Source organism: Atractosteus spatula, chromosome 4, assembly GCF_055471065.1.
Source record: "Atractosteus spatula isolate fAtrSpa1 chromosome 4, fAtrSpa1.hap1, whole genome shotgun sequence".
NCBI classification, from domain to species: Eukaryota; Metazoa; Chordata; class Actinopteri; order Semionotiformes; family Lepisosteidae; genus Atractosteus; species Atractosteus spatula.
The window spans coordinates 73,026,980-73,042,803 of NC_142709.1; the positions used below are offsets into that span (position 1 = coordinate 73,026,980).

Sequence of the window (15,824 nt, forward strand, 5' to 3'; positions counted from 1 at the left end):
CTTCCTGGTCAACTGATCATTTTAAATAACAAAGAAACAGCATCAAGAGTTTATTGAGACTTGCGCTGGATAGTTGACCTCTCTGCTTTTGATTCAGAGGTCAGGAGAGAAGATTATAGCTTTGGATGAGACAGCTATGCATCACTATCTGTGACAAAGGCTGGTCGGTACTGTATCATATTTCAGAGACTGAGGAAACAGAGACGGTGACAAAGAGAGGAAAATTTTCTATTAATTTTCATTATAGTTTTGACAACAGACATTTTCAGCACCATCTAAATTCCCAGTGAACAGCATCTCTCTATACAGTATATTCTCCGAGCGTACACAGGGATAGCTTCTGACAGCTCTTGCATTTGTTTCCCTCTCTTAACAGGCTTCATGAACCCGATTTTCACTAAAAGCTTAAAAGTATTGGGCTATAGAGGACAAAATGTAGAATAATCAGCCAAGCACTATATTAACAAAGGGAGTACACAGCAATGTGCTGTAACTGTGTACTGTCCTAGGTGTTGCAGATGACTGTGTCTAAATAATGTACATACTGTAATAAAGTAGCTGTTAACAGTGACAATTACACAATTTCCAAGTGTTGTCTTCATTTGTAGGGGTTATTAACCATTCTAATTATGCTTTTTTCATGCTCAGCTAATGTACTCTGGGTTCTAATGCATTTGCAAATGTAATTTAAGACCATTAATATGTGACCATTGCTGTCTGTGTGTACAGTATGTGAAGCATTCAATGAGAAGGCAACAAGCAGCACAGCTGAAGTAGTGTAGAATTATACAGTAGTTGTGAGCATCACTGCCTCTCGGCGCTGGTGCCCTGGGTTCAATTCCTGGGGTGCTCTCTGTGTGGAGTTTGTATGTTCTCCTCATGTTTGTGTGGGTCTCCTCCGTGTGCTCTGGTTTCCTCTCACAGTCGTTCTGGGAAAATCAGCGTGTGAGCGTGTGTGTCTGTGTGTGCCCTGTGATGGACTGGCGTCCTGTGGCTTGGTGGGACAGGCTGCAGTTCCTCTGTGTCCCTGTTTTGGATAAAGCGGTTAGTAATTGGGCGTTTTTTTGTTGTTGTTGTTAATATTATTATTGTTGTCATTGTGGTGGTGATGGAGAGACAGAAAATCACACTGCACATGCCCGTAAGACAGAAAGAATTAAAGGAGAAATAACAACAAAGATGTTCAATAATTCACTTTCCATAGCCTTAATGAAATTCAAAAGTATTGGCTGTGTTTGAAAATGCAATTATTTAACTCACATTTTTGTTTTTGGGGGATAAATTATTAATCCTTTTGCATTGCTACACCTATGTTCTTGTCTTTAAAATAAATCTAAAATTTTATCCTAGAAGAATTTATGAGTTTTTCCTCTGTTAAATGTTCAGTTTTAATAGAGTTCCTCTCACACTGATGTTCAAAGCAGAAACTACTGTAAGTCGTCAAAACTTGTAAAATTAGTAAAATCCTGTTTTTTTTAAACATATCCACAATTCTATCTGGTCAATAATTCTAAAAATCATCAAGCATCGTGCATTCAATGAATGAAATGAATGAAAAGAAAATGTACATGGTGTGAGAGCTCACTGTTTAAATTTGGGATTGATCCGTCAGGAACTCTATGGAAACAGAACTTCAGAACGGAAGTGGGACTCCCAGCCTCCCCGTAAATGCCTTGCTGCATAAACAGGTCTCCCAGTCATAATTGTAAAAAGAGAATTTGATCCCAGTTGATTCACTTGGTAAAAAATATAGAGAAAAAACTTAGCAGGATGTGCAGACAAGGAACGGAGCTGAGACCTGGCTGTTTCCTATGCTCACAGTACATGCACCTTGGGAAGCTGCTACTGTACTTCAATGCCTCTATTAAGTTCAGACTCATAATGCATCAAACTGCCCACATAATGCTCACACACTTCTCTACAGACAGTGGCAGAGCCAGTACGTCTCCGTCTTCAATACCGTGTTGTTACATTGTGCTTAAACTTTCTGCCATTCACCTTGAATCCAAGTAGTTCTGGGTTCTAGCACGCTTCCTAAGGTAAGAGCACCAGGTTTAATGAATAATGGCTTAAACAGAAAAGTGATTTAGCTAGAGGGCAGAGTATATTTTTAATCAATCAAAATCTGGTTAATGAAAATGCTGCACTATATTAAATTTAAAAGGGAGAGGCCAAACAATAAATAACTATTTATTTAAAAAACAACAACATTGAAAACAGTTTTTATAGCACTTTGCCACATATTCATCAGCTGTGACAAATAAATTGCCACAAACATCATTTCATATTCATCCTCCTGTATGGACATGTTTTTTTCTTTATTAATCTTGTGGACCTTTCAAAAGGTGTGTGATATGCTTTGAGCTTTGTTGTAAAGTGCTCATAAATAAAACTGTTCTATTATTATATGTGGTGTACATGCAGAAATAAATTACATTCTCACTAATGGGTCAATCTTCACACAAAAAACACCTCTGCCTTTACAGCAAGTGATTATTTTTCCCTTAAAAAAGGCAAACCTTTTTGCTTTGTATATCCTAATACAAATAATAATAGACTTTCAAAAGTTTTACAATTTTTCAAAAAGAAAACAAAGATTAGATAACATTTCTATTTCTTCTTATGTTAGCAGCTTTTTATTTTAAAAAGCATTGAAACCTGCTCGTAGAAGACTATTTGCATCAGTGATCATTCTCATATGAAAAAGAGACAAAAATGCTACAACACGTGTTCCAAAAGTATTAGCTGAAGTAGACTTTCAAGCAGCCTTTTGCTTTACCACAAACACACAAGCTATCCAGCCAAGTTGATGAAGCCGATTTCTGGGGTTTTTTGAAAAATGAACCCTCAATGAACCCAGAAAGATGAATGGAAAAATGAAATTTCTCCCTGAACCCAGAAGTCCTTGAGTCCTTGAGAAAGAGGTGAACTTTCAGAGTCAGGCAATGTCCTAGTAGAAAAGAGAATCCCAGGCAAATCTTATCAATCTCCCACAACAGTAATGCATTTTCTAAGGTGCAGCTCATGCAATATGACATACAGTAATAATCTTGGTTCAATTCTGCCTTGTGATCTTCACTAGGTTTTACATATTGTTATGTACTCCTGACTGCTGAACATTGCAAAACTCTTAAATTGTGAGCAAGGAAAGATTTCTGTTATCTGTATTAGCACATGTTTTAAAATATGACAATAATGTACAGTAAAATGCTGCTTTATCAGTCAAGCTCTTACCTCTCACTCCTTTGTAATACTGGGAGTTAGACTCTTGCATGCTGGACATCCTTTCATTTCATTACACAGCACTGCAGAGCTAAACTTAAAGGTTTCAAAACTCTTAAAATTAAAATTAAAGAGAAGATAACATTTTAAAAGATTTTATAAAAAAATTTGACTTAGCAAAGTTTAAATAGGATTTTCAAATAAATGACTAAAATTCCTATCACAACGCTAAAGTCCATACTAAATCAAATTTTCGACCCTCTTTCCACCTTCACATTCTGAGTTTTGAGAACTTGATAGCAGGTTCCATTGGACAAACAGAATAAGCCTCAGGCAACTATCAAGTACAGGGCTTGTAATCTGTGCTTGGAGAATGAGTTTTGAATTAATCTTAGCCATAGCTCACTTATCAGAGCCAAAAGATTTAAAGAACAATCTAAAACTAGGTTTATTTTTTTGATAACTGGAGCAGAAGGAAATAATGTACGATGTTTATTTCCATAGCAATAGGTTGTTTAAATTCATAACAAAATTTAATCACTACCATGTTTTTAAATCTTGATGTAAATGGGGTGTAAATTAACTCAGAATTTGTATTGTTACATTGTATGTAAAGTTAATTCTGTGCTGTGTTTTATCTGAAGTATTCCCAGGTTCAGGCAGAAAAGCCTAGAAGCAGGACATGAATTCGTACAGGTTTAAGGCAATAATAACATACTTAAGGACAACACATTCCATTGGCAGATGCAGTTGCCCTGGGGCTGGGAGATTAGGTAGTTTCAATGTGAATATCGCTGGGAAGTGAAGACGAGTTACGAGCACAGATATAACACAGACACAAGCGGCAGCTGGCAAATGTGCTGCATAAATACTGTGCATGAAGATCGTGTGTTACAGGTACATATTCTCAGTCAGTACAAAATTCCGTGGCCCTTCTAGAGGCAAGAACTCCCATTCATCATTTTTGACAAATACACAGATGAAAAGCATCAAAGAAAATGCTGGAAGACCATCAAATTTTACATGCAGCTTTGAAAAGAAAACAGGATAATAGGTAAAAGAGTTTGCAGGGAAATTAAGATTTTTTTTTATTTGGCAATGCTCTGAAATACTCATATTTAATCAGTTCTCTCATGGTCAGTATGCAAATGAATAAGAATTTAGTTTATTTCCTCATCCCTAAAGTAGCTGTTAAAAATGAAGAGGTGCAGTACCACTCTGATACAGTGTACTTCAAAGGGAATGAAATTCATAAGATGCTTCGCCTATTGTTCCCCTGACAAAAATAAACAAAAGCAGACACCAGAAAGCACAAAGTTGACAGCGCAACCCTGGCTCCTATTCAGGGGTACTACAGCCCTTTCTGCTTTCCTCAGGACAAAGGCCAGTGCCACCAAACACTCCCTTGATATCGCTGTCCAGTGAACTAGTAAACAATACAACTGGCAAGTCAATGAGCTGTTATCTGAAGCTGTACAGATCGCATCTCTGTTCTCAGGTTGTCGCAAGTATGTTATCTGCTTCTTTGATTTCTTGGTTTCAATCTCCTCTTCGTGGCCTGATGCCCACACTACCTCAGTCTTGTTCACTGTTTTTATAGCAGACCTGGTATTATTTTCTTGTTTATACTCTGGTGCTGTGCAGCAGAAACCCGACTACTGACACGGCAGTACATTCTGTGGTGATTTTTTTTCAAAAAAAGAAAAATGCTTTCTTTTCTTGCAATACCCTGCAGTTAAGAAGTGGTGATTGCTAATCAATGAATTACAGTACAGGAAACTAAACAGTACATGTGCAGATATACCTTCCAACAGGCAACTCTGATGCACTGGGAGGTAACAGAACAACAACATAGGCTTGCGACTGGCTCAGCCAATAAATGTGCAAGTTCAGAGCTCAGCAAGCCTGCAGGGACATCAGAGAGAGAGGCGGGGCTCCCTCAGCTCGTGCAGGCTCTCCTGTAATGAGAAGTGGCCCCGATGGTGGTGGGGGCTATGTGTCAGAGGCACCTGCTCACTTTCCTCAGGTAGGTACTGTAGGTGGCTGCGTCACAGAGCACATGCACCTAAATAGTTACAAGTGATGTCACGCCGCACTGAAATCCAGACTATGTCAAACTCCACAGCAGAGGACCTGGTCTTGCGATGCCGTGGGATTTTTCCCAGGAGTCTAGAGTTGAGTGGGAAGCAGCGCTGTGTGTGCTGGGAGCCCGGGACAGACTAGGATCGAATCCCAGCAGGGGCAGAGTAGAGCCGCAGTCCTCTCTGGTGCTGTGTACAGTTCTCTCCTGGTGGAGGACTGGATTTTCGGAATAACAGAGGTTATCCAAGGAGGGGCGCTGTGTGTGCTCAGAGCCCAGACCAGGATCAAATCCCAGCAGGCGCAGGGAGAGTTATAGTTGCACCGAAAACTTCAGTTCTCAATTCCAGGCTGAGTGGATGTACTATATACTGTATGTACGTACAGTAGCTCCAAAATAATGGTTGATATTCCAAATAAACAAAACATAAATAATACAAAGGTGAGTGAAGGCAGTGAATATTAAAACACATCACACTATGAAGCACAATGCACAGATCTTCGCAGACCGTAACTGAGAAACTGGAGCCATTATATTTCTGCGTGCAAAACTACAGAATTCATTCCAGCACAACTTTAATCTTTATGGTTTCTGTGCTTAACTAGGGGAGGAAATCTTTAACTGAGATGGGACCAGTTACCTAGTAGGTATGCAGAAATCAATACTATTGTAATTAAAGATCCAAAGTGTTTCTATAGAGCTGTTCACTACAGCTGAGATGTGTGAGATGATTTATAATACAGCATTTGTTTTGAGGACATCTATTAGGAGTACATTACAGCAGAAACCAGTGAGACAAAGACGTCTGCGTTCAGAGCCTGTTCTCTCCTAATGAATCTCAAGGCGAATAAGTGCTAATATGAAATTATCTGAGAGACTCTAGTTCCAGACTGGGGACCACAGAAAACAAATGACAGACATTATAAATATGTTTATTTTTCAATATGATAAATTCCTGTGAGTATAAATATTATGAAAATAAAATTGTTAAATGTCAATTTGATACTTACCTCATGTCATTTCCTATTTAGTCTTGTTTTTCATAATACCAGATACCAGATTTTGTCCAAAAGGTTGTTACTGGACCCTGATAAAATCTTTAAATAGACACTAAGAAAATTTTCGGCAACTGATAGACATTCTCATTCTATGGCACTGTTCTGTGAAAGCCGACTGTAGGGAAAGTGTCAGGCAATTAATGAGGAGGATATTAAAACATTAAACACTGTCACCAAACAAGTGGGTCATGCTTGCCAATGAAGACATATGTAGCGGAGCGAGTTCGGACACGGTGACGTCATCGCCCTCCCTGCGCGTAGCAGGGCCCTCAGCTGCCTGGGCTGAGGGAGGTCTCCTTTAGCTCATGCGGCTGGCTCCCTGGTGCGTTACGCCGGAGACCCGGGTTCGCGCCCCAGGTGCTGCGGGACGGAACGGGGTGGCGGAGGGCACGAGCCCGCGCGGAACTGCGAAGGTCACACATGCACGTAACAGACGTTTCTGTTGTGCAAAATCTGTGCCTAAAACTTGTGATACATAAAATCACTACTATACTACCTAAGTATACTACCTATACTATCTACATAAGAGATATGTATACTGTAAATAGTGCACCAAAAAGGCAATTTTTCAATTAATAATAATGCAAGTGTATCGAGCTTGCATGTGTGCATACATTGTATTTTCTCATAGGAATGAATAACCTTTCTATTTAAAAACAGTTCTAAAGCTAACTTTAATTTTTGTCAAAAAAAGGCACTATACTACAGTTTTGGTTTTCTAAGCAAGTTTTATTGGCCCATTCCATAACCACCCATCGCACTGTTTGATATCCATCTGTGCTGCAGTAATGAATTACGTGAAATAATGAAACTCATCCCTGCCCACATCCCTGGTGTCTATGGAAAATAAAAATGAGTGAATAAGGTACCATTCACGGTGTCTCCTTGAGACAGAGGTAAATGTAACAGACGGAGAAGGGCACATGACCGTTAATTAAAAAAAAGAAAGATAAAGAGAAATAAATTGAAAGCCTCTGGAGTGGTTAGTGCTTTACCCAATCAATGGAACACAGATTACTATCCTGCCGACTAGAATCTCACACTGCTGTGCGCCTCTTATTTTACATAGGAGGCTACAGCACAGAGATGAGTAAAACTGCAGGTAACAGAGACAGACAGGGACTCTCGGCACCCAGTCTGATCAATAACTTTCATGTTCTGACCAATGATGTTTTGGTCTCATTGATTCCAGGGGCCCTGGAAGATCTCTGAAGCGCTCAAGCCCCTCTTAATGTTGTGATGTGAACAAAAGATTTCAGTGAGCAGCCAGCAGATTTCAGCAGGTGCAGTGATTGAAACACAGGTACTGTATGATGCAGTACAAAAAAAATATTGAATCAAGCCTATACAACTGTCTTTTTAACTATTTGGGGACCCATGTACAGTATGCACTGAGACGAATAATATCCAAATCTTAGTGTGCAAAATTGGCAGCTGTAGTCAACATGGGACAAACAAAGTGATTCTATTTAAAAAACAAAACAACAGCAAATAGTATCTATTTATCTGTCTACAAAACAGAAAAACAGAAAACACACTTTATTACTGTAGAGAATAACAAGAACTGGAATTGTATTATCAAAAAATGTTCAATTCCTTTCGAAAAGAGGGCATAAGAGGACAGTCGTAAAAATGAGGAATTTATATATTAAGACGATTTAAAAAAGAAACAATAATAGAAAAGTTACAGAAGCCTTAATCATAGTCTAATAGCCATCACCATTTCAGTCTTTATTGAAACTTTGGCAAGGGATTCAACTTAAAACCCATTTTCCTTCATTTTGTCACTTGAACTAAATCCTTAGCTGTCTATCAAGACTGAACAACTGCACTGCAGCAATAGCTGAGTCTCCTGGGCAATGATGCAGAGAGATGGAAGGATTTTTCAGTCAATAGCAGGAATTAGAGTTTAATACCATCCATTAAAAGAGTTCATACACCTGCTTTATTTCTATTACAACACAGAAACCAATGTAGCTACAGGAATGTCTGTATTTTAGCTGCAAATCATTGATCATGCGGAGCCATGTCTCCTCACTGCTCTTTAAACTAATGCCTCGAAACATCCATTTTCACTTTTCCCACTTTTCTCTTAAAGGGCATGTGACTTCTTTCTGTTTTTCAAGGACTGTAGCAACAACTAGTATTAACCAAATATCACAAACGTCTGTATTCCTCTCATGTAAATGGACAATAATGACCGTTAAATACAGTGAAAGCACAGTCACATTACATATTCTAAACAAAGTTTCTTTTTTTCCCTTTTTTATTGCAGTGACATGGAGTGCAATTAAAACAAAACATGAAACCGGACGTGCTACTGTATTACTAATCGATGTTTGTCCTGAGATCAATTAACTACTAGAAACCAAACAAGCTACAGAGACTGAATGATCCTTTCTCATTCGTAATCTTTCTTTCTTATTTTTTTTCATTTAAACATTGCACCCACATGACAACCCATTTCTCCATGACAACTGTGAATTTCTTGACCATTTTTTAAAATATGTGGTTTGGGAATAATAAGCGAAGCAGCTATGGTGACCAGAAAGGAATTCTGTTCTTAGATCCAACAAAATGAAATCAGCACTGTGAACTATGAACTGGGAATTTGAGTGATGATCGTGAGAGCCGCTGTGTTTTTGACGGCAGTGGGTTTTGAAAAGATAAAGATGTTATTTCTGCCAGATGCTGGCGAGCTCAGTCAGCTGCGTCACAGGGGTACAGATTTCAAACCGAGGTACCTTCAGTGTGTGTGCATATGGGTTTCCTCTGGGTTTACCCTGTGTTCTTCCTCCCACAGACATGCTGGCCGGGGTAAAGGGTGTCTCTGAACCGCGCCTGCGTGTTTGGGAGTGCCCTGCAGTGGACAGGTGTCCTGCTCCGTGGTACAGACCAACCTGGTGCCCTGCGCTTGCAGGACAGGATCCAGGTGGTCATCACCCCCGCCAGAAACAGGCAGCTTTCCCGGGGTCCTGACAATGCACAGGTGACGGGCGCTAGTCGCGAACTGAAGACTGAGCTGGGGCAGCAGCACGGAGCAGTGTTCAAGACTGCAGAACAGAAGGGAGGCTGCTGTAGTAATATGAGTAAGGTACAGGACTTCGCTGCCCCAGTACACAGCCACTACTCCACTACACGGACCTATGGGTCTTTGTTGCAAATGTGAATTTGTTCTCCATTACTTTATCTGGAAGAATTAAAACTTAATAAAGTTTATGTATACTTATTCAACTGCATATGAACAATTTTAAAAACTGTGAATATTATCTGTTATAGCAGCAGCTGTGAATATCGAGAACCTCATTAAATATTGTCCTTTTAAAGTACGTGTGTTGAAGACTATCACCTTAATGAAATTTTTGCACATTAAAAACTGTGACCTTTTTCTTGAGTCCTTTGCATTTAGATCCAATTATACGTCTGTGAATGCAGTTCCCATTTCGTCAGTTTAATTAACAGTTACGAATATACATGGCAAAATTATTGACCAAAAACCTGTTATGTTTGACCCAAGAAAAAGGTCACCGAAATAAACCACTTAAGGCAGTCTTCTGGTCATCTCAATTAAATACCAAAATGATTATGTAAGCTGGATTGACTGGCATGCATCACGGTCTTGGAGTTATATTAACTACACTCAAGTTGTCACAGTTAGTCTAGAAGCTGACTGTAATTCATTCAGATATAACAATCCATTCTGCACTGTCTCTCTAAGACATGGGACATAAGTCAAGATAATAATTTGCTTGCACAGTGCTGAACCTAATTCGAAGCTCAGGTATCACTGCCTAATAACATGAATACATTTAGATTGCATTATACTTGATTATATCTTATTTAGATGATTAATTTAGAACTCTGTGCCTTCATCCCTGCCTGGTGTACTTATCAGCTTCCCAATCATACGGCAACTTTCACCTTTGTGTTGGAGAGACAAGCACAAGCTATGATTATGGCAAAATTAGGCATGCAGGGCTGTCTCGGGGGGTCTGACAGTGCTAAGCGATAACTGAGCTCTCTGAGGGATCAGCATTAACCTGAAACAGACAAGATATCTCTGTGCCGTCAAGCAGGGCGTTATTAAAGGGTATGTGGTTAAGGATAAGCTGTTCCCAGGAAGACTGCAGTGAGAAGGTTCCTTACCTGCGGTGGCAGGCGTTGTCAGAGGAGTGCACTTGTCTCTGACTGCTGATGCTGTCCCAGGAGCCGACAGCAGCTCTCTGGCGAGAGACGCTGAGATTGGCTGGACAAGCAGATGTGTCAGGTTTGAAAGCTTTTCTCGGTAACTTCCATCTTGAAAGGAAAAAACAACAACACAAGCTTTAGGGATCGCCTAGTACCGCACAAATTGTCAATTTCCATGTTTCTTGGACCTTGCTGACAATTTTAACAACGACTCTGTTTTTCCTAGCTGGATTAGAGCTACCATATTAATCTAACGAGTAAAGGTTTATTCCATGCTGAAAAGAGAAGAAAGGAAACAGAATGTTTTGGCTGTGGAGCCGGAAAAAATCCCATCTTTATATACCGTCATTCCATAATATATAGATAAAGGCCACAAAATGTTCTTCTCCAATAAAACTTATGGCTAGTGATGAACTGCAGAATGTATTGCTATTGTAGGGAGAATAGTTCTATATCTTTAGAAATGGGTGATTTAATGATGACCTAGAAAACCACTGGGACTGGCAGTTCATACTCAGGACTGGAGATCTCAGAGTTAAGCATTTTAAAAAGAGCTCCTAGCCAAAATTTAACTTGTCAATAAATGAGGTACCTATTCTACTCTGGTAGGTGTAAGTTAGACTATGTATGTTCATCTTTCTCCAGATGGCTTATTTCTGTCCATCAAAACTGCAATTCCTGTACCTCCAATGCATTTATCTCCCCAAGACCTTCCTGTGCGTCTTCTATCATATCAAGGCCATGCTGATGCTTGCTAAAAAGCTATATCAAAAGAAGAAAAGCTGCCACAAAAGAAAGGCGAAATGATGCAGATGCTCTACAATAAAAGTCACTTCAAAAGTCAGACATATCTGGGCTTTTCGAAGTGGTAAAGCCTGCTTGGCGGTAATGGAGAATCACATCACGGCCGCCGCAGCACAGTGAGGAGAATCCTCATGGCGCCAGGTGAGCCAGCTGTGTGGGGTCGGCGCTGGGCCTCTTATTTAAACCTCCTCCGAGGAGAGTGGCAGGAGGCCTCATGAGGAATGTGGAAGTGAAGGAAAATGAGCGAGTCTCTGGGCACACCAAACCGTTCAGAGCGGGGCTGAAGTCAGCAGCCCCTGCGTTAATAGGCTAGCAGATTTTAAGTTTGAAGTAATAGTTTCCCAGCACCAATGGGGATTTAGATTTGCAAACTGCTTCATTGACTCAGCCTCATTAAAACCGGAACTCGTAAGCTTAATCCTGCTTTAGGAACAAACAGTTTTGGGAGGCTCAATTTTCCAGCATTGCTGTTCCTCCACTCTGATAAGCACCGTCGAACACGAATAACAAACTGGAAACAGCACTCTCTGAGCTACTGCCTGCTGCAGACGGGGGCCCAGCCGCTCGGTCTAAGCCGATTCAGAGTCACACGGTATATGAAAAACAAGGACTGTGTGAAGAGCTGAAAAAAAGCAAAAGGAAATGAAGCAACTTTACCAAAACTGAGGAAATAACTTTAGAAGTATAATTGGTATCCTTAAAGAAGAATTTACAGTTTAGCTTCCTTTAGATCACTGTTGTTGGATACTTTAGTGAAGCAAAATAAATCTTTATACTTCAGTATTTTAGCCTTAGGCTGCAGGCAACTGACAGCAGCTGCATTTGATTCTAAGATATATATATATATTTTACCGATCAAAATAAAGCTACAGTAGACATAAAAAAGAAGGAAACAAAGAAACAGATTGGCACAAAGAGCGCAGAATTATTATTGATCTGACAATAATAAATATGACCTTGACAAATCCTCCACAAGGTCCTAGACAAAGAGTAGGAAGAGAGATCCTGTTTTGCTGATGATTTTACATTTCAAGATAAAATCAACCAATTTCAACACAACTGCAGTCCTTGATGAGGCAGAAGAGCACCATGCCTGTGGCGCAGACAGGGACTGGGACCCCAGCTGCATGTGTAGGAATTGCAAGAAATGGTTGTCCTGCAATATTTCATAGACATAAAGCATCATGAGGCTGTCGTACTGTGAAGAGATGCCTAGTTTGAGCAAAGCACTCTGGTCTTCCATACTGTTCTTTGCAGAAACTAAGCACAAACAATGGATGCTTCTTCAAGATGTTTGAAAATAACAGTTTTAATCAATAGAGTAACATAACAGTATATTACTAACATACTTTCTCTCATTGTAAAAGGACTCTTCAGCCCTATAAAACACTGTAAAATAACCTACAATTAGTACATCATTTGAAGTAATACGAAGAGATGGCACACAATTGCTAGCAGGGATACATCAGAAAAAGGATCACGAATAACTACAAAACTGATGTCTAAGGAATTAAAAAAGATTTTCAGTTAGGTTCCTAGGTAGGCGATAGAATAAATGAGTAAATATAGAATTCTAATTAAATGTTTAATGTTTTGCACTCTGAGGCACCAGGCTTTGTTATCTTGCTTAAAAAAGAGCTCCAGAGACCTTCACTTGATGGTTTTGAATATAACATGAAAGAAAACATGACTAACAAGCCACTCAAGTACTGTACAGTATGTTTTCCTAGAAAACAAAAAATGCATCTTTGTTGCTAGTGTCTGCATCTCCTGACATTGTACAGAGGCAATACAGATAGAGCACGTATCCCTTTCTCTCAGTGACAAGTGTCAAGTAATTAGATTTCTTTATAAGCATGAAAGTGAAGATTACAAGGAAAAGCTTTTCAGACCATTAACACTGGTCTCTCTTCATGTTGCACATGAGGGGTTTCTCACATTAAATGAAAACATGATCCATTAATTGTTAACAAATATGATAATTTGAACTTTCCTTTTATTGAAATGCATGTGATCTAACTCATCAAGGCCCCAGAGCACGTAAAGAAGACACTCTATTATGTTAGCTTTTTGCAACTCTAAAGAGGAATAAGTACAGTAAATGCTTCAAAACCCAAGAAAAAGGAACCTATAATAGTTGGACATAAGCAAGATGAATCATTAAATTATCTAAAAAGACTATATTTGTTTAAATGTCGTGTTTTCCGTACTTCCGAAAAAAATATTTTGAAGACATAAACCTTATGATTTATAGGGTACTTATTTTCTAATAGTTAAAATTAGTGTTGGTAAATGAAGCTGTAATTGCGAAGTCAAAGAGAGAAAGGGAGTTAGGCAGGTAATTAACCAGGTGAGTAGACAGGTAATTAAGGAGGTGCGTACAGTATGTAGGCAGGTATGTTTTTCATTTCAGTATTCTAACAGCTAAAAGATGGAATGTGAGACAGATAAAAATGGTAAACATTTAGAAAATTAAATGGAAATGAAAGCTTTTATTTCACTCAATCACTGACGTACAGTAGGAAGAAATCCACCACGCTTCGGGCAGGGGAAAGACAACGTCCTATATAAAATTGTTTTCACAGGGAAGATACAGAAGTGTCCTAGGTACTAGAAGCACTTCAGATAAACAGATCTCCAGGGCCTAATGGGTTTCTACCCACTGTACGTGAGGAAAAGATATTATATCTACTGTATATGCTGTTGAAAAACAAATTCTTCCAATAGTCAGTAAAGGCAGGAACACATTCTAACAGAAAAATGCTAATGTAGCATCTATCCATAAAGAGTGACAATCGGAAGAATAACAGAACAATACGTCTTCTTTTGTATGTTGCTGGTAAAAGATTCATTCTCAAATTGCAGGCAGAAGGCATTCAAAGACACTGAATGCCTGAAAAAGAAATGGAATGAATTGTATTTGGATTAAGAACTGGTTAATGGATCCAAAGAGAATTTGCTGATCACTGCTCTACTTAAGTTACTGTATATACAAAGATTTTAATTCTGGTAAAGTTGCTAAATTAAATTCTCAAGTCTGCAGTTAGTATCAAATAAGAGATCAGCAAACACGGCAGAAGCTGAAAGGAAAATTCTAAATGATTCAGACAGAATCGAAGAAGGGAAACATCTGGATGATGATGTTTAATATAAACCAGAAATGATTGTTACATGCAAGTAGCAAAAACAAACTATAAAAATATTTGGGGAAACACCAAATTTGACAAAGCTGCTTATAAAAAAAGTCTTTGATGTGTACAGTATGTCAGCACATCATCTTTATTTTCTAGATAATGTGGAAAAGCAATAAGAACCTCAACAGAATGTTAGGATATAAAGTTAAAACAAAGAATTTAAATCAATGGATGTTATGTAAAAATTGCGTAATGCATTAATAAGAACACATTTTAGACCTATTTAAAATATTGTGTATAATTGTGTTATAAAAATAATACTGAAGCTCTGGAACATGTCCAGAGAAGAGCAACCGGCTACAATCAATCAATATCCAAGGCCTTGAGGTATGTCCTTCACTGACAGGATAATAGAACTAAAATAAAATCATTTTAGTCTTCAAGACAGAAAAAGATGAGGGAGTCAGACCAATGTTTCCCAGTCCCTAAAAGCCACGACAAAGACCGCCCACCGGATTTCTTAATGACCAGCAGCTGTGGAAGCTGTTCCCCCGGCTTCTCCTGGGAAACGGCTGGACGGGGTGCTCGGATCACACGTCCTCGTCTCCATTGCAGCCTACTGGATGGTTTCCTGCAGAGGGGTGTGCAGGCAAGGAGCTGCAGCATGTCAGGAGGTAGGCAGCGGGGAGGGCAGATGGGCAGGTGCAGCAGTTTCGATTCAGTGCCGCTGAGCCCAACCGAGCGGCTCCGCTCTCTGCCGCGAGCAGCAAGGATCAGCGTGGATCCCAGACCCCTGGATGGCTGCGCTTCTGCCGCACCTGGCTTGTCTCGGGTGGGAATGTGCCACAGGCACTGCTCTTGGGTGGCCCGCTACACCCCTTCCCCACTAAGCAGTACACGTATGAGTCTGCTCCTTCGCTGCATTGCGGACATTAATTGCTGCGCGGCAGTCTCGTTTGCACTCAGTCTAATGAGTAAGTCATGTACAAAAAGCTTCATGTTTTGTTCTAAATTGAAAATCTTTAGTGCAGAAAACAGTCTGGGAAGAGACTTGCCCTTTTCTTTCTCCCTCAGTTTATGCAGCAGTCAGATTTTAAAAATGATGCCCACTGTTTAAACGGAGCGTGTATATCCAGTTCTCACAATCACAATGATCAGTAGAATGTTATCATACCTCAATTAGCTTCAGAACTGGAGAAGAGTCTCTGTACTGTATTTTGCACATATGGTTTACTGTGATTTGGGCTTGATTTCATATATGGTATTACGTCTTCTTCCAAGCTTTGCAGGATTTGTGAATGTGTGAGATACGTACAGTATATCTGTATGTTTGCAGAT

General features: G+C 39.5%; 1 protein-coding gene across 1 annotated transcript in view; it reads right to left on the bottom strand.

The window, feature by feature from the left end:
• naaladl2 (N-acetylated alpha-linked acidic dipeptidase like 2) overlaps window positions 1-15,824 on the bottom strand; it is a 259,632-nt gene that overhangs the window by 88,377 nt on the left and 155,431 nt on the right. Inside the window, exon 6 of the mRNA XM_088913972.1 lies at window positions 10,507-10,656. Coding sequence (XP_088770098.1) covers window positions 10,507-10,656 — 150 coding nt within the window. The remainder of the gene's footprint in view (window positions 1-10,506; window positions 10,657-15,824) is intronic.